Here is a 25,526-nt window from a genome sequence, read left to right on the forward strand (position 1 = left end):
GATCATAAAGGGTCTGTTATGATTACTGTTATGATTATAAAGGATCATATTGCTATGTTGGATTAAGTTAAAATTGTGAACTTTTGTTCATCAAAACACACTATGTGGAGAACAGAAAGCCACACTCTACAAGGAGAGAAGATATTTGCAAGATATGCAAGCAACAAGGAATTCCTGTCCTGAAGATATAACTCCTGAAAATTAGTAAGAAAATAGACAACAGTTCTTAAAAGAGGATAGCCAAATGGCCATTAAACCTACCTAAGCATTCTGAACCATATTAATTATCAGGAAGTTAAAAAAACAAAACAAAAACAAAAATAAAAAACCAGATGTCTTTACCCACTAACCAGAATGGAAATATTTTTAAAATTGGCAATACAAAGTATTGGCAAGGAAGAACAGCAGGTGGCAGATGGAAAGTTCTGGAAAGCCATTTGGCAGTATCTACTGAAGATGAAAATATGCATTCCCCCTATGACTCGGAAATTTCACTCCTACATATATTAGGAATAAGTGAATGTAAGACCCAAAAACTATGTTCAGGAATATTCTAAATAGATAATAATATTCAATAGCTGTGAACAAGCCAAAAATCTGTCCAAAGTGCAATGGATAAGTAAATTAGGGCATATTCATAAAATAGAGAACCATGCAGCAACGGACATGAACAACGTGTTGCCACAGGCATGGATAGAGCTCACTGAAAGAAATGACACAATTAAGTATATGCTATATGATTCTATGTATATAAGGCTTTAAAATGGGCAAAACTATTCAATAAGGTTAGAAGTCAGAATGATAGATCAATTTAAGAGGAGGGAAAGAGCACAGTCAAAATTCCTGGACTTCTAGCAATGTTCTCTTTCTTGATCTGGATGGTGGTTACATGGGTGTGTTTACTTCTAATTCATTGTGCTGTATAATTTGTGCCCTTCATTTGGATGTTTTGATTTTTTAAAAGTATATTAAAAATGGGACAAAAATAATTTAAGAGATCAAAATATTTTGGATTTGCTTCTCAGCTAACAACCAGAAGTTCTTTCTAAAGTGTTTCTTGTTCAATTGAACACATGATATGCAGCCCTAATAGATTTCAACTGAGCTTTATAAACTACAGGTAACTTTTGTTAAACCACAACTTCTACTTATCTATATCCAGGAATATTTGTAAAAACTATTTTATGTCCTTTTCTGAACAGAAAGATTCCAATGCCAATCTGCAGATCTCTTTCCAAAACTGGTATTGCTGACATTGGAAATCCAAATGGATCAATACAGTATTTGTCTTAGTAACACACAACATATTTTTTGCTAAAATATTAATGGCCACATATTTCATAGAATATTTTGGCTTTAGTAAGTTCTTTCAACCACATGCCACACAACGATTTTTACAAGAACATAGCAAATGTCTTCTGTTAAAGTCCCCTCAATCAATCACAGAAATTCTTTGCACATATTGTAAGACTCCTTCCAACATCTGCTAAAAAACAAAATGCAACTGCTGTAGATTGAATGCACAGTAGTATAGTACAATTCAAATCTTTTCTAAAAGAGAGAAAAGAAAACAAAAACAGTTGCTCTGCAACATGCACTCAATAGTGAAGACAGTATCAGTAGCCATGCAGAACCCTTGGCAGATTAGCAACAGTGATGGCCTAAAAATTCTAAAAGCTTCCTCTCTCCTGTATCAATAGCTTTATACGTTTCATCATATTTCTCTAAAACAAAAATGAAAGAATGTAATGAATAGCCCTAAGCCTTAAGAGATATGTAACATGTTTTGAATTGATGTCATAATTCAAATTCGAAAACATGTAGTTAAGCTTATAACAAAGAGCAGCAGAGCAAGTCTTGGGCTCTCATAACTAGTTACCATGACACATATATGTTCTCACATTTAATATAAAAAATGTAGCCTACAAAGCAAATTATCTCCATGGAGTCTTCCAACACATAAATTCTGAAACCATGAACATTAAACTGCGTGTGCCTGTGCTGAGAGGCTAAATTTGGGTGTCCCTAAATTTGAGTGTTCAATCAAATATTAATTGAACACTTTTTTGTTTTTTGTTTTTTTTTGAGATGGAGTCTCGCTCTGTCACCCAGGCTGGAGTGCAATGGTGCGATCCTGGCTCACTGCAACCTCCACCTCCTGTATTCAAGCAAATCTCCTGCCTCAGCCTTCCAAGTAGCTAGGATTACAGGCACCTATCACCACGCCCAGATAATTTTTGTAGTTTTACTACAAATAAGGTTTCACTGTGTTGGCCAGGCTGGTCTCAAACTCCTGACCTAAGATGATCCACCCACCTTGGTCTCCCAAAGTGCTGGGATTACAGGTGTCAGCCACCGCACCTGGCCCTGAACATCTTTTAAGAACAAAGAAAGCCATATTCTAAATGCTGTACAGAACGTTTCACCTTTGAAAGCACAAAGTTAAACAGTGAAGCTAAGACATGTAAGAGAGGAAGTTTACAAAAAAATCCTAGATGTGAATGTGCGTGTGTGTGTGTGTGTGTGTGTGTGTGCGCGTGTGTGTGGGGAGAGAGAGAGAGAGAGAGAGAGAGAGAGAGAACGCTACGTAAACAAGTATTATTCAGTATGGAGATGAAAAAATGTTAAAATAGCTTAGTGTCAATGGAATGGACCAGAGCAGAGACAATGTCAAACTGCAGTAATCAGCATTTGAAAGTAGATTTGTTTGCCTCTATGCTATAATCACTGTAGTTCATAAACAACATCAGCTTGCCTTCTTTCATCATATACTAACTTAGGGAATCTGGAACAAATTCTGTAATTTTAAATGTTGAAAAGTAATTCACAAAATGAATTGCCTATGGATAACTAAAATCTAACTTCAAGAAATTGGTTGAAACATGTCCCCAACCCTGAGTAAAATGGGCATTTGTAGAGCTGTTACTTTGTGATTTCCATTGGCCACTAGGAGGTTTCCATAGTTTCAGAATTCATGGTGCTTAAACATCACTTCTAGCTCTGAAATTACTATACTCTAAAAATAATTTTAGTTTTACAATATTAATTACTTCAAGAGTTTTTCATAATTCGCAATCATTAGATATAACTTCTCAATGATCCAGTGGTAATTATAATTGTGTTAGAGATAATTTTTAAATTGCAAATTTCAACTACAGATTAATTTTAAATAATTTTGTATTTCTTTATTTGGAGCATTTGTTTCAACACATTTTTAAGCTTTATTTTTTCACTTATTCCCCTTATTCTCTAAAAGTGATTAATCTCAGAACACAAATTTATATTGCTTATTGCTACATACTTTTCCAAAACATACCTGAATTTAAATACAAACACAACCACTATGTTATTGAGATAATGCTGATACCTCCATCAATAAATTGATTTTACAGATGTGCCAAAATTTCTGAGAAAATGCTCCAATTATATTGCATGCTCCCTGACATAGAAACACTATCTATTTTTAAATTTTATCTACCACTACATAATTGGCATCCAATAAATACTGGTCAAATTAATAAAAGGATATATTTAAAAACCATTAATAAAGTATCTAAATTTTCCCCAGTTTTATTTCAAATAATTCTAACAGTAATTATTAGAATGGTTTTGCTCTTTTTCATCCTTATAAAATAGTGTTCAATACTTAGAAGATACTGGGTAGAATTAATAAAATTACTAGGAAACGCTTTGAGCTCCATAGCCTTATAAGAATCAAAAACTTGCAAGGAAATAGAGCTAATCAAGTTCAACTTCTTTCCTCATGAATCAATGCAGCCTCCAATTCAATATTTCCTGTAACAGGAAATGCACTACACTTTCAGGATACAGTTCCGGGAAACCTACTACTGTGGGATACTTTAAGTGTTCTCAAGGTTTTCTTCACAGTGTGAAGACTAAATGTTGTCTATTTGTCTCTCCAACCTTTGGTCAAAATTTTTTGTTTTCTCTTGAACATCAAGTATACCCCCATTTTCAAATGAAAATATTTTAAGAGTCTGAAGAAAGTACTGTGAGTTATTCAGTCTTTGCATTTTTTCAGATTAAATATTATGTTATTCGTACGGTATAGCTTCTATCCCTTTCTTCAAAATGGTAGCCCTCTTCAAATACAGATTTGGCTTTTCAATGGTATGAAATGTAGGTAAAAAAGCAATTTTCCATTGGAGCAAAGTGCAATAGTATTCAGTTGAATCACATGAAACCGCCAACATTCAATCATTTCAGACCTATAAAAAAATGACAATTTCGTATGGTTCAACATAATAGCATTATCTTTCTTGATGTAAACACTGAACATCCATCAATGGATCCTCAAATTGCACTAGGTTTTTAGCAGCTGTCTAACACCACAGCTTCATATTAGGTCTGAGGCCAAGTAAATCCCATAGCTCATCTTCCCATTAACTGTTGGGCTTGTGCAAAGAATTTTACAGAATTTTATAAAGCAAGAATTTACCTACCTGCCACTTTCTAGTTTTGTTATCCTTCTACAGGTTGTTTAATGTCTTAAAATTATAATGTATCCTTAATTATATAGTACTTCTTATGTGCCAGATACTGTTACAAGTCATTCCATTTAATCCTCATAACAGCTATATTAACCAGAATCATTATCATTATTCTCATGTTACAAATGGGGAAACAGAGTCACTGAAAGATCAAGTGCACACCCTCAACCACAACATTACACTGGCTCTCAAAATTATCTTTCTCAAATGATTTTGTGGGGATTAGTAACACACATTGTGTCTTTTTTTAATCTCTTTTCATTATCCTGCAAGCTCATTAGTTGCTTAATGTTCCAAAATGCTTGTGTCTTGCATCTGGCACTTCCTTTCTATTCTTCCAGACCATTCTCTTTCTCCAGTACTTTTCACTCTTTTGAAATTATGCTGAAAATGCCTCTTAATTTGTATTTCCCCATCTTCAGCTATCTATAGCTCCCACCTACTCTACATAATTACGGTCTTATCTCATTATTTTCTCCATTTTCATTTTGTTTTCAAACCCTTTTTCATCATTATTCCATCTTACCATTATTTTCAACTACTTCAGAAATAAAATATAAGCCTAATACTCTATTTCTGTTTTATTTTAATATTATGCCATTTCTCATTAATTGTAGGCTTCCTCTTTCTACTTGTCTTTCTTTCTGAGTCAAGCATAAGAAAATAATAATAAAGCCCTAAACATTGATTGGTAAAGTTTATTTCCCTTTATAAAATAAGAACGTGAAGGTTGGTATCAGACAAGAATTCTGCATAGCAAGATGGTCTAATAGCAAGGGCTGTGGAGTCAGACGGCCTGGGTAGGCATTCCCACTATCATTTACAACTGTAACGTTGGTCTAGTCATTTAGCCTTTCTACGTTTCATTTTTCTCATATAACAAACGGATTTTCTTGTATAATCCATTTTTCTCGTATAATCCATATAACAAAAGGATTATAATATAACCTACCTCTTAAAATTGCTGTGAAAACTAGTGAATATTTATAAAGGGCTTGGAACATTAGTTAGCTATCATTATTATAAAAGTTGTAAATTAAGCAAGAAATGTATATTTCATTGCTTAGGCAATAGGAAAGCATGAGAAATTTTTTAAGGAAGGGAGAGTTTGAGCTGAGGCTCCCCTTAAACTAGGCAATACCACTTAGTCAGTATCCACTTAAGAATTAACTCCCAGAACCCTGGTTTAAGTCCAAAATTTTTTGTTGTTGTCCTTCTTCAAACTCCCTTTATCCAATAAAGTTTCAAATTGCCTCATTATTAGGCATTTGCATTGGCCCAGATATCTGGCACTATAACTTAGGTATATTTATCCTGGTTACTTTACTGGTGCCTGAAGCAAAGTCATTTTCTGGGCACCCTAGTCAATGCTCAGTTCCATATGGCCTGGCAGCTATGGTCAGTCAGTAGATATCCTGTATTGTCTCGGGCCTCTGAGAAAGGGAACTCCGGCAAGAATGACAAGACAGCATATCTTTCAGGAAGATAATCAAAGGAATGATTAGGCAGATGAACATGGAAAAAAGGGGGCACACACTAAGGGAGGAGAATTGTTGCAGCAGGGAAGACAAAAGATAAAATGGGTCTGAATAAAAGTGACTTATCTGATAGTCATGGATTTTTCTTTTTCATGAAAGAATTCGTAGCACTAGATGACATTAAGTGATGAAAATGTGGGAGAGAAAGTCAGGATGACTATAAAAATTGCAGTTTTATATTTTGGCTGGTGGTTTAGCTATATTTGAAGCAAAGAAGAAGCAGGCATAGGGTAAAGATGAGTTTACATTTAATATATAGAGCTTGAGGTAAATATTGAACTAAATAGAAATGTGCAGAAGCAGTTAGATATTAGAAACATGTTCAGCAGACCACTGACCACCAGCCCATTATCAGTAGGGACAAGTTTTGAGTTATCTTCCCCAGGTTTCAAGAATAAATTAAAGGATTTATTCTTACTTTCTACTCAAAATTGAGACACAGTAGTAAAATGACTGACAAATACACTCTGTGGCAACAAATAGCACAAACCTCACTAGGGAAAGCTAGCCAGAAGCTGTAAACTCATTAAAACAATGCACTAACTTCCTGAGATAACCGGCAACTATAGAAAGATGAAAATGCCTTTTATTTAATATGTTCTCTACTTTCCAATGATCATCCACCCATCTGAGTGTGGAGACACTCCAGAAAACAAATTAAAGTAACAATTCAGTCTCTTCACTGTTGCTTCATTAAACAACATACATTTGTATTAAGAAGCTGAATTTCCGCTTTATTATTAAATAAGTTGCAAAAAGCAAGTAATATTTGGTATTAAGCAGCACAATCAAAATATTTTAAAGTGGCACATTATAAATGTCAGCAGTTGATCTCTAAAAATAAGACTAAATCCACAAACTTAAATTATGTAAAAAATCAGGTTAACTAGATGGCAACTAGATTGCAACACATTAAATTTATGTCTGAATAAAGGAAGTACAAGTTTCAGGCCTAGAATATTCCACAAGAAGGTCATAAGTCAGCTAAACATTCACTGTTACTAAAAACAAAACATGAAGGTAACTTTCCTAAGACAAAAACAACTCAATCTTTAGGTCGAAAAACAGGAAGTATCATCTTGATCAAATTATAACGTACTATATCTTCAAGCCCAGTAATTTTTTTAAAAAGTTTTAATCTTACCTCTCTCCATTCTTTATTTCCAACTCCTTGTACATATAAGACACAAACTACAAAAGATGAAAAAATACACACATATATAAATGTATTTTATGAAAATCATGTGAATATGTACAATTTATTTTTCAGCTGTCCAAAAGCTATATGAAAATTAAATACCTAATTCCCAGCCTTACCTTTGCAAAAAAAAAAATGGCTAGTAAATCATCAAATGACTAAAAATTAATTTAAATAAACAGAAAAACTATGCCAGATCTTTAGAATTTAATATGCCATGCACTTGACACATAAAATAATAAGTATTTGCTAAGGTCTTCATAGATAAATTTTAAAACCATAGTTTAAACAATTTGAAATATTTTATTATGTTGTGAAACACAAGTCAAGTTCTTCCTAAGGCATAATAGGAAGGAAAACCTGGGACAAGTCACGCTCTACATTTAATATTTACAGCTTCCACCCTGAATATTTGTAAATAGATAAGAAATTGTGTCAACCAAGAAAGGAATTCCCAAAAGGGAGATTAAGGGCTTTGGGTAAAGATTAAGGGATAAGAAGTACCCCATCCGCTTGTCAAATGAGCCCCAGGAATTTTTAATACCCACAATTGCAATGCCTTTTCCCAATAACTACTTCAAGAATTCTGACAACTGACAAAAACCTTTCCTCTGCAATTCAACCACATTTGTTTACACATTTGTAGAGACAGGGAACTGTTGCATATCCATTTCTAAATATTACAAGATTCAGAAGCACATTGATTTATATAGTTCATTCTGCTGTTTTCTAATTCAAACTACCCTTTTCACTTTACAAGTTATCGTCAATTTTCAATACCTCTAATTAGTAATCAAAACTTTGGTTCATATCAGATGTTACATATTTCACTTGGTTATAAATTTTACACATCACTTTTATTTTTCTTTTCTCTTTTTTTTTTTTTTTAAGAGACTGGGGGTGGGGGTCTCACCATGTAGCCCAGGCTGGTGTAGAAGTCCTGGGCTCAGGCAATCCTCCTGCTTGGGCCTCCCAAAGTGGTGGGATTACAGGCATGAACCACCTTGTCTGACCACCATTTTTATTTTAAGAAAAAGAAAGAAAAGTATTACTCTGTGACTAAACAACTTTAAATTATGGCACATTATGGTTTTCTTTCAAATGTCATGATTTCTCCCAAAAGGCCATAGCATGAGGTTTTAATTTCAAAGTGAACTGTCCCACACTGGAGTCATCTGTATTCTCATTTTATTCTCAAAGTGCTCAGCAAGTGCCTCTTTAGCCATAATACTGCCCGGGCTGATGAGTATGTAGGGCTTGGGAGCAGTCCCCTGATGCTTTCAAGGCTTTAAGACAAGCTTTTAAACAAGAACTATGAGTTTCATACAACTTTTGCAAAATCAAACGAGTAACAAATAAGTAGATTTTTCAAAAGGCAGGAAATACATACTTACTCGGATCAGATTTAGAAAATGTGTCTCTGTCAAGAAGATTTCTGTTGAATAAAACAGAAAATGTTAGCCGGATATAAACGCAAAATATTTATATTTATACAGACATATTAAAATGTATATATACATAATGTATACATATATGCATATACATATGTATATATAAACATACACATATATATGACAAATATAGGACAAATATATGTCCTAAGGGTCTGTTTGTATTTATTCAGACTGAACATCACTGGACCCCGAAAATAAGAGAAAGCTTTTATTTCCTCAGACTTGCATTGCAGTTAACCAATAGCATGACTCTTACATCCTAAGATTAAAATCTCTTTGAAAGAATTAGCCGTTTTACGTTTCCATTTAATCCTTCATTAAGAATATAAAGATGCTCAGAAATGCTTCCTGAATTGAATTGAGAGCTGTTATTAATGCAAAATTGTTTGCAGTTCAGAGCACATGATGGCATTAATCCATACAATTAGAATGCAATTGTGAAGCAGCATCTATTGACATTTGTGTTACATCAACCCTGATGAATTTTATGTTGCTATTACAGCTTAGGAATTTAAGCTGAATATATAGACCTTGCCTGAAGACTGTTTTCAGTAAAGATTAAAAAGGTACACAAGCAGCCGGGCGTGGTGGCTCACGCCTGTAATCCCAGCACTTTGGGAAGCCGAGGCGGGTGGATCACAAGGTCAAGAGATCAAGACCATCCTGGCCAACATGGTGAAACCCTCTCTCTACTAAAAATACAAAAAAATTAGCTGGGCATGGTGGCGCACGCCTATAGTCCCAGCTACTTGGGAGACTGAGGCAGGAGAATTGCTTGAACCTGGGAGGCGGAGGTTGCACCACTGCACTCCAGCCTGGCGCCTGGTGATGGAGTGAGACTCTCTCTCAAAAAAAAAAAAAAAAAAGGTACACAAGCTGGGTATGGTGACTCACATCTGTAATAATCCTAGCACTTTGGGAGGCCGAGGCAGGTGGATTGCCTGAGCTCAGGAGATGGAGACCAGCCTGGGCAACACAGTGAAACCCCGTCTTTACCGAAATACAATAAGTTAGCTGAGCATGGGATTACGCCTGTAATCCCAGCTACTTGGGAGGCTGACACAGGAGAATCACTTGATCCTGGGAGGTGGAGGATGCAGTAAGCCGAGATCGCACCATTGCACCCCAGCCTGGGCAACAAAGTGAGACTCCATCTCAAAAAAAAAAAAAAAAAAGTATACAAGGCCATTATTAGCACTTTTTTTAAAAAACAGATATTCCCAAAACAGAATAACAATGGAAAATTAGAAAGGAGGAAAACCTGGGTTTCTCAGATATCAGCATATTGCTACCTTCTATGGCAGTAATGCAGTCCTATACTTTATACTCATAGCAATAACCCTGAGTTCTCACTAAAAAGTCCAATTCAGTATGCTCTGATTCACAAGGCAGAAAATTATCGGAAAATTTTCCATATAAAATTGGTTTTTGTAAAATTATGATTTAAAGCTATATCTTTTTCTGAAAAACTTGATTATCTAGAATGACGACTTGAGGGTTCCAAAAGTTCAAATTGATGTTTAATATTCATCTTCCACTAATGGGTAATAATTTGGAATAGCTGCATTACATTTCTACTTGTAATACTCATAATAAATAAAAATCTCATGTTCAAGCTGTCTTATTTTCCACAAAGACTACTATTCATGTGCATTGATTTGTACTGGCCTTGGTATTTGAAAAGTCCCTTTTTCATATGAATCTCATATCCTTTCTTATTTTAGGTTCTCAAAAGTGATTGCCTCTATTGAATCACTACACGCTGAAAAAATAAATACATATTCGACAAAACAGGGCAGCACAATGAAATTAGATCATGTCTTGAAATATTCCTAGAAAGAAGAGAAACATCAGACACATTCATATTTGGAATTAAATCGAATTCGAAGACCACTAGTCAGTAATCAAATTAAATTAATCCTTTCTGTCCCCTGAGCAGACACCATGACTCCAGCAATGGTTAGCAAACAGTAAATTAAAACATTTCCATTTGAGAAATTACCGTGATATTACAGTTATTATACAAAGGGAGTTCTCCACTTAAGTGGGAACTCTCCAAATCCTTCCTATGACTCCAGGTTTTGCTCATTAGGTATCCTAGAAAAATGTTATGCTGCTTCTTTCGGAATTCACAAAAAAAAAAAAGGAGATGATAATGCACAATATTGTGATATAGCTGGGACTCAAAACTTATGCTATATATGTATTTAAAAGAAAATAACATTTCAATGCCTTGGTAATGTAAAAAAGAACTACAAGTTTTAACCACAAATATAAAAATAAAGGATTTCTATAAACAACAGGGCAGAGAGTAGTAGTTTTTTGTTGTTGCTGTTTTTGAGATGGAGTTTCGCTCTTGTTGCCCAGGCTTGAGTGCAATGGTGAGATCTTGGCTCACCACAACCTCTGCCTTTTGGGTTCAAGCAATCCTCCTACCACAGCCTCCTGAGTAACTGGGATTACAGGCATGTCCCACCATGCCTGGCTAATTATGTATTTTTTGTAGAGATCGAGTTTCTCCATGTTGGTGAGGCTCGTCTCAAACTTCTGACCTCAGGTGATCCACCTGCCTCCGCGTCCCAAAGTGCTGGATTACAGGCATAAGCCACTATGCCCAGCCGAGATTAGTATTCTTAATGATAAACTTTACTTGTCACATTGTTTCATTCAGCCATTGTGATCCATAACACATAATGGTAGGATCAAAAATAAAACAAGCCAACAAAAAGCCCTTTGTATAATGAAAACTCTATAAATTCTTCATAATAGTCTGAAATTTGCAATTTAACTTTCCAATTATATTTGGCAATAGTTTTACCTGTACTTCGGTCATCTGAATATAATAGAATAGACTATCTCTGACAGATTGAATTCCCAAAAGACTACTTTACTCAAGCACATATGATTGCAAAGTTGGAAAAGGCAAATATTCTTAGCGATACACGCACTGCAAAAGGCCAGCGATTGTTAAAATGCATCATTCAGTTTGGATTTATTTTAGGAATAAGAATTTTATCTTCCCAAGATCCTATTAGAAACAAAGCCCATTCACATTAAGTAAAATAAGATAGGTATTATTGCAAAGGCCATTTCATAAATTCCAAAACTAAGCAGGGGCTCAGAGAAAGTGAGTGAGTGAGTCAGTGTACACAGCCCAGTACAGAATAATCTAATGGTGCCAACCTTTCTGAATCTGATTCCTCTGTTCTTTACAAAATACCTCAGCTTCCAGAGAAGTCCACAAGACTTCTTATTTTCTATGAGTATTGAAAATGTCAAAGGCTTCCAATTTTACCGACCACCAGAATAGAAAGGAAAATAAATTCCTGTTCACAGACTAGTATAAAAAGAGATGCTGTTTATAGAACGAGGAGAAAAAACCAGAATGAGAGGTCAAACCCACTGTACTTTCATAGAAAAAAAAAGTTTGTTTAATACATGATGCACTTTTAAAAATAAACACACACACACACATCCCTACATGACCAGATTTTATACGGGAAGGCTACACTTCCCTCCATGGACTTGTCGTCTGCTTGAGCTAGGATGCCTGTAACTTTGTTCCTAACATTTTATAACGTGATGTTGAACACCAGCACTAGGTGAAAAATCCTGAATGTGTCTTTCTATTCTTCAAATCTAGATGCAGCTAATATGAAAGAACAAATTCTACAAAAGAAATTTTGGAAAAATACAGTGTACGAGTTAGAAAAATTACCTGATAAAATACCTACTCAAAAGTATAACCTATAAACTGCCTGACTTGCTCTAGTATCCACTCATCCTCAAATGTCATTAAAATTCCTGGACTATGAGCTTAAAGGCGGATAACTAAAACAGCATAACTAAAGCCGAGGCCCAGCTAATTTAAATCTAACCTGTAGGAAGAAATATTGTCAGAGGTGTTGGAACCAGAGCAACTCCATCTTGAATAATGGCAGGGTAAAATAAGGCTGAGACCTACTAGGCTGCATTTCCAGGAGGTTAAGGCATCCTTAGTCACAGTATAAGGAGGTAGGCACAAGAAACAGGTCATAAAGACCTTCTGATAAAACAGGTTGCAGTAAAGATGCTGGTCAAAACCCGGAAAAACCAAGACGGTGATGAGAGTGTCCTTTGTCTTCCTCACTGCTACACTCCCACCAGGGCCATGACATTTTACAAATGCCATGGCAATGTCAGGATGTACCTTACATGTTCTAAATAAGGGTAGGCATGAATAATCCACACCTTGTGGATACAATCAAGAAATAACCATAAAAATGGGCAACCAGCACCCCTTGGCACTCCTCTGCCTATGGAGCAGCCATTCTTTCATTCCTTTACTTTCTTAATAAACTTGCTTTCACTTTATTAACTCACCTCAAATTCTTCCTTGGGCTAGATCCAAAAACCTTTTCTTGAGGTCTGGATAGGGACACCTTTCTGGTAACATCACTGGGTTACTGGAGAGGTATATTTTGCATGAAGTGTAACATTAACAAGTAGATAAGCAGGAATTTAACACCTTTCCAAAACCATCCAAGAGAAGGAATTCCCAGATTCCTCTGCCTTCCTAGTCAATTCTCATGCATATTCATCCTTGAGAACAGAGACTGAAGCCAGGCTACCGTCCCCTAAAGACAACCGTCAGTTAGCTCATCTGATAACCCAGCCTGCCCTGATTTTATGCTCCACAAGCCACCTTCCAATTTTAAAATAATTTCCCATACAGCAGTTACTGAGTAGTCAATATGAATATCACGGTTGTCTTTACTTTTGTAGCTTTTATTGTCAATTGGCATTCCGGTACCCGAACAGAACAGCCAGCTAGCCTTTTAAAACTGTATCTCAGGCTGGTCTTTCTCAACCTGGAAAATAGCAATTCTCTTTAAACTTCAAAGCAAATCTGCAAGTATTTTTCAAGCAACAAATCTATGACCAAAACCTAACTAAGCACTATCAAAAATACAATCAGTATTTAAAGGCTTATTTCAAGAAGCCTAAATTTTACTTATGGAAATAACTAAATAGCAATATAGGATGGTATATAAAATAACAGTTTATTATGAGGAGAAAGAACCATAATCTAAAAACAATGTTAAATTGATTCAGCTACGACAACAAAAGCCAGGTGCAGTAATTAGCTCTTATTCCAAATATTTTTCAAACAATTGATAGATCATATATATAATTTAAGTGATGTACATAAATATGTATCGTGAAATAAGTACCATATTGAGAGAGCCAGATGGGAGGGGGTCCCTGGCAAAACTCCAACCAGCCTGTGCCCTGGGAATGCACACTGGGGTGGAGCCACAGTTGTTTGCCCCATTTGCAGCAGGGAGAAGCCTGGCCACTCCTCTTCCTGTGTGGAACCTGAGATTGAAACTGCCAGGGGCGGATCACGAGGTCAAGAGAACCAGACCATCCTGGCCAAGATGGTAAAACGCATTCTCTACTAAAACTACAAAAATTCGTTGGGCGTGGTGGTGCGCACCTGTAGTCCCAGCTACTTGGCAGGCTGAGGCAAGGGAATGGCTTGAACTCGGGGAGGAGGAGGAAGTTGCAGTGAGCCGAGATCGCGCCACTGTACTCCAGCCTGGCGACAGAGCGAGACTCTGTCTCAAAACAAAACAAAACAAAACTGCCAGGCAGGAAGCGCCCCAGCAGGGACTGGCTTTGTGGATAGTCCCTGTTTCCCCTATTTTTGCCATTTTGCTGCATACACCCATATTTCTTACTCCTCAAATTGTCTGTGAGGCTAAATTTTCGTGGCCATGGGACAAGAACCCTGTCTTTAGCTTAACTAAGGAAAAAATCCTGCAACATTATTTTTTAAAAGCTAAGTATTTTTTCTATTATATTTATATGTAATAAGGATTTAATACTGGAAAATAAAAACAATCTTCATAGGTAAAATGAGCATAACATGATGTATTTAAAGTAAAAAGTGACTTGTGAGTTAATCCTAAAGTTGCAGGCATGCTACTCACTCTTTCCTGCTCAGCAGATAAAATCACCTAGTAAATGTTCTTGTTAAAAAATCATTTGAAAGGGAAACAGGCCGGGTATGGTGGCTCACGCCTATAACCCCAGCACTTTGGGAGACCGAGACGGGCGAATCAGTGAGGTCAGGAGCTGGAGACCAGCCTGGCCAGCATGGTGAAACTCTGTCTCTACTAAAAATACAAAAAATTAGCTGGACATGGTGGCACGAGCCTGTAGTCCCAGCTACTTGGGAGGATGAGGCAGGAGAATCGCTTAAACCCAGGAGGCGGAGGTTGCAGTGAGCCGAGATTGTGCCACTGCACTCCAGCCTGGGTGACAGTGCGAGACTCTGTCTCAAAAGTTTTAAAAAAGGAAACAAATAGTATTATAATTCCACAGACGATACTTGAAAAACCCAACCTACTTGATATATGTATGAATTTTAAAATTAATAGTTTCAGAGCAAAGGCAATTTTGCTATTTGTGACGTTTTTAAAGTTCTAATTTAGAAAAAAAAAAATACAAGACACTTCATTTAGGGGATAAGTCCTCAACTTAGAGACATAAAATTCCAAAAAGCACTGTGACCAGCAGAGGTGAAACAACACATAAAGGAATCTACTGCTATACCTTGAGTGCAATTTTTCTATTTAATTTTCAACAAGAATGGAAATATGGCTTGTAAATAGAGCCCAACAAAAAAAAATTAATTTTCTATAGGGACAAATATACAGTTCATAAATAGAGCCAAACAATGCTTTGTCATTTTGCAAACACTGTCCTGCATAAATTTTCCACATGTGGACAGAGACCAGTATCTCTAAATCATAGTGTCCCCTGCAAATTGCCCTGTGTCAATAAGCAGAATGATTCTGATTTTAATTAAAATTTTGGAAATTATTAAGGGCCTTTTATTTACCTATTTTTAAGTGTAGTCTCTGGACCATGGGGAACCTGCAAAGTCTTTACCAAATATTGCTTAGGCAGCTACAGAAACTAGCACAAGCTTGCACATAACTGGGGCTCAACAAACGCCTGCTGAATGAATGAGGAGTTTTAGTCTCCCATCTAAAGCCTCACCTTTTTTCACATTAGGTAAGGTTAGGTGTTTTATTATAGAAAGCAGAGAAGGGGATTCTAGCATTTGAGGCCTTTGCCCTACTAGGTAATCCATTAACTGAAAATCCTTGAGAGTGACAGCATCACTGGAATTGTAAACAAGCCCCATGTCACTGAACCATGCCCGCAGCCTTGATTTAGGGCATTATATTATATTATGGACTTTTTAATGTACAAACACACAAAATAGCTTTCAGAATTTTTTTATGAAGACAAGGAAATTAAAACATTTTGAGCAACTGAAAGCAAATTTACTCAATCTTTGGAAGTGATTTGAATGCAATGTTTAATTCTCTCTGATTTATTCATTCATTCTTTTATTTCACTGAATAAACAATATCCCAAGAAATTTAGCATACAAATTTCAGGAAAAGATATTTTTCCCCAAACTACAATTTCTATAGCAAGGGGAGCCAGATGGTGTACAGGCAAAAAGGAAAGGTTTAAAAATGAAAAACAAAAGAAATATTTTAAAACTGAAACTTACTGAAAAGCCAAAGTCAGCTAGAATCTAAGATACCAAGTAATTGTGAAGGATAGGGTCATTGAAAAATAGTTAACAAGATTATCTGTTCAAGAAAGTAAAAACAGACTTTCAGGTTTGAAGCTGCACAAATAGGCTAAAAAATTTAGATCAACAGCTTCGTCTGGTAGTCTGAACATACAGTAAGGACTTTATTATAAATGACAGATGTTTCCCAACAGGCACTAGAAATAAAAGAAACTTTAAGTTATTTTTCAGTTTTTGCTGAAATGCAAAGTACTTATAAGTACTGTTAAGCTGAAAAGACCAGTTACAAAATTATAGTTTCAAGCTTTGCATGGGTGAATTTGGGTTAGATACTAACAGGAGTTTGAGGGAAAGAGAATTAACCGTATAATTTGTTATACTCCTTCTGAGGTATTCAACTGTGATTGATAACCCTGAAATTACTTAAAAAGAAACCTATGCTTTCTCAGAAGTGGACATGTCAGAGCTCTAGTTAGCCTGAGATAAAAAGAAGAACCTATAGGTTTGAAGTAATGAAGGGTTAACTCAGGGTAATGCAAGCTTTCAGAAAAAGATACAGAATGCAATTCCTGATTTCACCTGGAAATGGAAAACATAACAATTATTCTTTTAAAAAATGCAGGAAAAAAACAGACTGAGAGCAGGATATGGGTCTTCTTAAAAACCTAAATCTCAGGTACAGAACTAAATTTATTGTCTTTTCTCCAACCTTACGGCTCCTGTATTTTCTGTCCTAGTAAATTACAACTATGAAAGAAAAATAGTGGACACCCAAGCATACCAAATCCCTGGAACCTGTAAATGTAAATGTGAACTTTTTTGAGGAAGAGGTCTTTGCAGATGTGATTAAACTATAAATCCTGAGATGAGTGGATTACCCTGGGTTATCTGGGAGGCCCACAAATTCAATCACTTATCTCATATATAAAAGGAAGGCAGAGGGAGGTTTGACACTTACAGAAGACACAAAACAGTGATGTGAACACAGCACAGAGAGATTTGTAGATTTTGGCCTTGAAGATTAGAGTGATGCAGTCACAAGCCAAAACATGCTAGCAGCAACCACTAGGAGCTGGAAAAGGTAAAGAATGGATTGTCCACTAGACCATCTGGAGGGACATCAGCTCTGACAACACCTTGATTTCAGTCTGGCAGTACTGATTTAGGACTTCTGGCCTCCAGGCCTGTAAGAAAATTAATTTCTGTTCTTTTAAGCCAACAAGGTTGTAACAATTTATTACAACAGCCACAGGAAACTAACACAGCAATACTGTCCAATCTTTCCTCCAAACAAGACAGCTCAGTAACAGGTCTTCTTGTCTCCCATACCCCAGTTCATTCACCAAGATGCCTCCAGGAGAAACTTCTCTACTGTAAATACTTGAGCAAATGCCTTGCTTACATAAAACCCATTCCCTCCAGAAATTCCAAACTCTACAACCTTGCACTCAACACCTGCCACATTCTGACCTCTATGTCTCCAGCTGCACCTCTATCCAAATAATTTTTTACAGACTTTGCTTCCAGATACTTCAGATTCTTTGCAGTCCCTCAAACTCATCCTACCTCACACTTCTCTGCACTTATATTTTACTACAGCATTCTCTTTCCCAAGATTTCTTCACCAACCCTCTTCCTGCAAGGAAATGAGAAGTCCTCCTTCTGCCTCTCTCCATGGCTCTGTCCTAGCATGTAGAACTGATTATTTTCCCCCCGGTGTCCCATTGTACTCAACAGGAATCTATATCACAAATTGCACACCTACTGTATTTACTGAGTCAAGTGCCAGGCACTGAGCTGGGCACTTAAATAAATCACTGAACCCTCACCATAATCCTGCCAACTAGCAATTATTAGCAGAATCTATGTTCCAAATAAGTTAATCAAATTCAGAATGATTAAGTGGCCAAGGTCACAGAAAAGACAAATACTTGGATGCTTTTTTGAAAATTTCCTACTGATTTTTGAATTTAAGTTTGATTTTTGATGTCTATATTTGTTACACTGACTAATCTATATTATTGAGAACAAAATGAAATGAGCTGCAAATAATGTTATTATTTAGCATCATTTCAGAGGCTCTACGGAGAAAGATATAAAACAAAAATTAGCCAGTATTGGAAAGAGAAAAATTAAATTATCTTTACTTGCAGAAGATTTAATTTTGTACAGAGAAAAAGAAAGCAAGAGAATTAACAAATAAAAGCTTTTTAAATTAATAAGATAATTCAGTAGAGTGATTGTGAGCATGATGAGTACATAATAGTCAATAATTTTCTTGGGTATCAAGTGTTAATAATTGTTCTATCCCATTAGGCTTTTTGGTAGTTATCCGTTGCTTTTAACTGCTGAAGTATGTGAATTCTGCAGCTCTCAGTGTAACCTCACTCCAAAACAGTATGTTACCAAGAAAGCAAGTCTTAGATTAAATTGTGCCAAAGTAACAAATATTCTTTACCAAGAAGAACTCAGAACAGCCACACAATGTACTCCATACGTTTAATCAACTTCCGGCTCCCTGTCCTTTCAGATGCTCTAAATACACCTTCAGGCAGATGTGACAATATTCTGTTGACAGCATCTAACTTTCTGGTCAGATAAGGGTAGAGAATTATCTAATCATTTATGCCCATGCCCTAAGGTGTCCCTAGGCCTAAGACACCACTCTAAAGGGCATAACCCCCTGAGTTACTAAGCATATATGTCCCATTCACTTGTGTAATATTTCTAGCTAATCTACATCTTTTTTATAACAGCTTATTCAGTTATAAATGACATACTATAAAATTAGCCCTTTTAAAGTGTACAGTGGTTTACAGTATATTCACAGAGTTGTGCAACTATCACCACTATCTAATTTTTAAATATTTTCCTCTCTTCTCCCACCAAAAGCACCCTGAACTCATGAAAAATCACACCCTATTCCATTTCCCCCAGCCCCTGGTAACTACTGATTTTTCTGTCTCCATGTATTTGCCTATTCTGAGCATTTCATGCAAATAGAATTATAATCATATACAATATGTGCTCTTTTTGTGACTAGCTTCTTTCAATTACATGATGGTTTGAAGATTCAGCCATGTAGTATGCATCAGTACTTCATTCCATTTTATTATTCGGTTGTATGGATATACCACTGTGGTTCACCAATTCATAAATATTTGGGTTTTTTCTATTTTTTGGCTTTTATGAATAATAATGTGACGAAGATTTGTACAAGAGTTTTTATGTGGACATATGGTTTCATTTCTCTGGGGTATATACCTAACAGAATTGATGGGTCCTGTGGTAACACTATTTTTAAAAGCTGAAAAAATTACATTCCTACCAGTAACAAATAACAATTTCAATTTCTCCATCTCCTCTCCAATTTTATTGCCAGTCTATTATTTTTATAACCATCTACTGGTATGAGGGGGTCAATCCACATATCTGATCACATTTTACCAGTTTTTTTTTCTTAAGTCTAATATCCATGGTAATTACAAAACACTCCGGTGTTGATAAAAGGTAAAGATAGTGTAACAGTTAAAGTAGACACTTCCAGAGCATGAGCTACTGATTAAACTTCCAATACTAACTCACCACACCCAAAGTATGTAGAACTGGTTAGGATCCTTGAGATTTAACTCTACAGTCTAACACACACATCTATAAGACACTATCTGCTGAAGTATTTTAAAGCAAATTACAGAAAAGGATATCATCAACCAGAATCAATTGAAAAAAGACTGGAAGAAAGTGTAACATACTATTTCCAAATATTGGCATAAAGGATACTTTCTAAGATTTATACAAAGCCTAAAGATTAATTTAAATGACAATGAATGTATTTGAAACTTATATACAGAAAATGATATAATAATTAAACTCAAAATACATTTGTTACATGTATCATATATAAAAATATTAAGACTATAAATATACAAAGCATTCCCTAAATTGATGAGGAAAACTTATAAGCACCCCAAAAGTAAAATGAGTTAAAGAAGTTAATTGGCATTTTATAGGAAGAAGAAATATACTTGGTCACACACATTTTAAATAAGTTCATCCTGAATAATAAGCAATGACATGCAAATAAAAATTGAGATAATGCTCTACTATGAAATAGACAAATAGCTTCATGAATAGAACCCATTTAGTTGTAAGTTACAGAAAAAAGGGAAGTTTATGGTGAAAATACATATATTTTATGGAGCCCAGACTCCGGCAGGTAGCTGACCCTGTGAGAAGCACAAAAACAAGGGCAGAAAGATCAAAACTCTTTTTCTGCGTGCATGTATTATCTACTTCAATCTTTTTTTTTTTAATTGCTTCCTCTATTTCTCTGAACTACATGGTGGGAAACATAGATGCTGATATTGTTTTGTTCTATGTCCCCACCCTAATCTCATGTAGAATTGTAATCCTCAACGCTGGAGAAGGGGCCAGGTGGGAGGTGATTGGATCATGGAGGCCTTCCATCCTCCTCCTTGCTGTTCTTGTGATAGTGAGTGAGTTCTCAGGAGATCTCTCTCTCTCTCTCTCTCTCTCTCTCTCTCTCTATATATATATATATATATATATATATATATAGTGTACATATATATATAGGATATGTGTGTGTGTGTGTGTGTGTGTGTGTGTGTGTGTGTGTGTGTGTGTAGAGAGAGAGAGAGAGAGGGTTGAACCTACTGGGACCATATAGAATCACAAAGATCTGGTAAATCAAGAGACAAGCACCAGGAAGCCATCAGCAGACTTACAGGCTTACAGGGACAGCAGGCAGAAAGGCCTCCTGCCAGGTCTTGTAGCAATAGGGCATTACTGAAACGTCCCAGCGGCACTGTCAACAGTGATGTTTTAACAAAAGCAGTGAAGGCTCCATGGCCTTCATGGAGGCAGACAGAGAGGAAGAGAGGTGTATTGAGACCACAGCTAAGGTCATTCCTTGGTAGAGATGCTTTCCAGGCAGGGAGCACTGGGCCTCCAAAGCAGCAGCTAGGCTCAGGTATTAATATATGAAGCCAAAATCCAAGAAAAAAAAAAACTTGAGGATTGTGTGAGATAATATTAATAACGTGTTTTGAAAGTTTCATCTTACCTAAGTCATTGTAAAATAAATATGAATGGAAATATGCTTTATATACCTCTTAATAAATGCACAAAGAGATATCTGCTTGGCCTGACCTATTGCTGGGTAAGGAAGTTCAGGTGATTTGTACTTTCTCCTTTGCTCTTTTTCAACGTAGTTTGCTTAGGTTTTTTTGTATATTTTTACAACTTTATCTTCATGAAGTGATCCACTGTTTTCCAAATATTTCAGTTGGAAATATAGATAAAACCTGTATAAAACCAAGAATTCCTTGCTAAGGGATGGAAACTTTCAAAACCCTTTATTAAAATTATCTCATACAATCCTCAAATAACTATATCAGAAGGAATTTCTATCCCCATCTGTAAACAGAAGCACAAAGAGACTAACTTATCTGAACTCTCATAGTTGGTAAAGTACGGAGCTGCCAGTTAAATCCAGACCTTTCTGGCTCTAAACTTCTGCTAAGCCTGTAATCCATTACACGATCCCAATTATGCTACAACACTTAGGATTATATATCATTATTTTTCTCAGTCTCTCCTCCTGCCCACTCTAAAAGCAGTAACCACATTTTAGCCCACTTGCTAACAGCTAAGTGCACAATGAACTTCCAAATATTTTACACAATTAGCTAGATTAATAGTCTTTTAGGGTTTATTGCTTTTCCCAGAGTCAATGAATGGATCACTCATCCAAGAAGCAAGAGCTGATGACTGTGATGTACCCACAAACCTCCACTAAGTAGAAAGCTGGAGGCTAACATTATTCTACCCAACATCAGCTCAGATACTGCTGCCTTCCAAGCACCACTCCCCAAATATATTGATCATATGATTGGATTTTCTAACATTTTGTTTCTTTATTAGCTGTTGAACAATATGTTGCTTCTATAAGGGAGGAAAAGCCATGGATATTCAGGATCAACATTTCAAAAGAAAATCTTTATATGCAAGGTTGTCTCGAGTCAGCGCTCTTTAAGATTCATAAATCAATACATAGGCTATGACAATGAAAACCATAAAATGCTTATAAAGGTAAGGCTAGATTGGCAGGGTTTTTTTTTTTTTCTTCCTCCAGATTTTAAGCAATGTCTTCTGTAATTTCTTTGGACCAATGAACAATTCAAACGTGCCTAGGAGTAATCTGAGATTTGCAGACTCAATAACAGAATTTAAACAAAAGAAGGAACTAATTCGGAATGGGAGTATGTGGGTCAGCATAAATGACCAGCTGAATGGGAATATGTGGGGCAGCATAAATGACCATATGGGAGAATGAAAATAACTTCCTAATATGTATCTTTCATCCTCATCACAAGTGAGTAGAACAGAAGTATACCCTGACTCAAAGGCTCTCATCTAGGCCCCAAAACCAACAAAATAACAATGGAAACAAAATCTCAGTAGCAACCCATCCTACCTACAGTTGTACAAGTCCTAAAGACAATCACTGAATGAAACAGGCATTTGAATGAAGCAATTGCCATAGCTAAGGCAATTGCTTAGCTATGTCTCCTTCAACCTGCCATTCATTCATTCATTCATTCATTCATTTTAAGACAGAGTCTTGCTCTATTGCCCAGGCTGGAGTGCAATGGCATGGTCTTGGCTCACTGCAACTTCTACCTCCTAGGTTCAAGCCATTCTCCTGCCTCAGCCCCCCAAGTAGCTGGGATTACAGGCACCTGCCATGACACCTGGCTAATTTTGTATTTTTAGTAGAGACAGGGTTCTGTCACGTAGGCCAGGCTGGTATCGTACTGTTGACCTCATGTGATTCACCCGCCTCGGCCTCCCAAAGTCCTGGGATTACAGGCATGAGCCACTGCGCCCAGCCCACCCTGCCTTTTTACAACTGATTTTTTTTTTCAACTCAATTAATACTATACTCTCTCTTGCCTTATGCCTTCCAGCTGTGGCTCCTGTTCATATGTGATGTTCCTTTCTTCCACTAGCTTTCCTTTAACTATATATTGAATAAATAATTATTAAGCACTTTTTATATGCAAGACATTGGACTAGAAGCTAAGTGGGATGCAAAGCTGAGTAAGACATGATTCTTATGAGAGTTTATAGTTTAATAGCTGTCTGATACTCATTCAAATGTTTATTCAACCAGCACTAGGTTATTAAGTGCCACACAAAGGATTTGGTGTTAGAGACCATGATATGAACGCATTGGGCACCAGGCCCTAGATTATTTATATTCCATTAAGGAGACAGATTTATAAACAAATATGTACAGGGAAATGTAGAATATTTATAATAAATTCATCACAAATTAGAGAAAGGGAGGGGTGTACAATTCAATCTGAAGGATCAGAAAAAGTCTTCATAGTAAGAGTGATGCTTGAACTATCAGCAGAGTCCATCAGGTAAGATAACGGGAGGCCGACTGTTCCTACCAGAGAGAACCACAGTGTGAACATCATGATTTTCTTGAGAAATGCAGGTGTCTGAAGGGACTTAGAGTTTAGGAAAGCGTTTAGAGGCAAAAGTGGAGAAGGTGGGGGTAGGGGGACATGGAGAGAAAGAGATGAGGCTAGAATTTAAGTCGGAGTTTAGAACATCCTGATGACTCTTTATATAGGCAACTAGGGGGTTTTAAAAAAGAGAGTATGCTGTCAATTGTCCTTTTTGAGTATAACTCTACCAACTCAACGTACAAGATTCCTGGCGAGGAGAAGGAGGTTGGCCAGGGAGGATGTGAGCTTGGAAGAATCAGGGAACTTGTACATAGTCTCTGCATGGGTCAGACTTTCCTGGGCCTAGTTAGCAAAATGGTCAGCCATGTTAAAGAGACGATATGGAAGCAGAAGGAACAGGAGGGTGAGGCCTGAGGCTGAACTGACAGAAGTCTTACTGGGGTATTGGAGGCATAGAGAAAATGATGGGGAGGACTTAGTCCCTTGTAAGGAAAGCAACCTAGAATTTTCAGGAGTGCCCATAAGTAGTTAGCAAAACTTCAGAAGTAATTTTGATGATGCCCTTGTTGACAACAGGTGTTTTGGACCATGCTCCCAAAATGAAAATGATATAAGCACACAATAATTGCATTTCTAAAGTCACAGCATTTTACGTGCATGCTGGAAGTTGTTCATCAGTCATCACCATCATCACTTTGTATTACCATTTATTGACCTCACGGAAACAAAGTGGCTTTATAATTTTCTTTTTTTTTTTTTTCTAATTTTATAGTTATAGCCACTAATGAGGTCTGTTTCTCTGGAAAGACAATGTAATCAGGCATGACAACATTTTAGGCTAAATATAATCAACTGAGCACTCAGATACTTCAGCGGGTACAAGCACGTAGGAAATTACTTAGGCAATCCAAGGAAACGTTATAGCCAGAGAAGGGTAGGAAAGACATGATTTATGGATAGTGACTTAAGTAAACTTGCTCATTTTTAACCTGAACATGTGTAAACAAGTTCTGCCTTTTCCTTTTTATGCAGAAAGCATTGTTTTCTCTTCCATCTTCTCACCCTTGACACTTTAGTTGGATTTTGGCTTTTCTAACATTTTGTTTTGCATTTTGTGGCACAAAATTTAAATTGGTGATTACAAAATACAGAGTCTGGAAGAAGTACATTAGCACATAAGCAAATTTTTGCTTCCTCAAGTGGCCAGGCCACCAAACAGCTCTTCTTACCCTCGATTATACCCAACTGAAACCATCATGTGCTGCTGTACTTGGTTAGTTCACCAAGTACTTCAAGAAACATTTTTCCCCAAGACAAAAATCTTCCTTGAGGAAAATATATGTTCATTTATTTTTCTACTTGGGTATTTTATATGGGATATCACACATGCAAATTCTTCTATTCTTTTTTGCATAGTATTCATCCCTAAATTAAGCAAATTATCTGTCAACATTTTTTTTATTTTTTAGTTTTTTGAGAGTCTCACTTTGTCACCCAAGTTGGAGTCCAGTGGCATAGTTCCGGCCCACTGCAACCTCTGCCTCCTGGGTTGAAGAGATGCTCCTGACTTATCCTCCCAAGTAGCTGGGATTATAGGCACCCACCACCACACCTGGCTAATTTTTGTATTTTTTAGTAGAGATGGGTTTTTACCATGTTGTCTAGGCTGATTTCAAACTTCCAACCTCAAATGATCTGCCCACCTTGGCCTCCCAAAGCA

General features: G+C 36.4%; 1 protein-coding gene across 3 annotated transcripts in view; it reads right to left on the minus strand.

The window, feature by feature from the left end:
* The window catches only part of CPNE8 (copine 8), a 254,337-nt gene that overhangs the window by 213,295 nt on the left and 15,516 nt on the right, over nt 1-25,526 (minus strand). For all 3 annotated transcript variants that reach the window (XM_032248310.1, XM_032248312.1, XM_032248311.1), the window contains exons 2-3: nt 8,642-8,682; nt 7,194-7,240 (exon numbers count right to left, since the gene is read on the minus strand). In XM_032248310.1, coding sequence (XP_032104201.1) covers nt 7,194-7,240; nt 8,642-8,682 — 88 coding nt within the window. The remainder of the gene's footprint in view (nt 1-7,193; nt 7,241-8,641; nt 8,683-25,526) is intronic.

Source organism: Sapajus apella, unplaced genomic scaffold, assembly GCF_009761245.1.
Source record: "Sapajus apella isolate SASKATOON/1434 unplaced genomic scaffold, GSC_monkey_1.0 scaffold66, whole genome shotgun sequence".
Taxonomy (NCBI): Eukaryota; Metazoa; Chordata; class Mammalia; order Primates; family Cebidae; genus Sapajus; species Sapajus apella.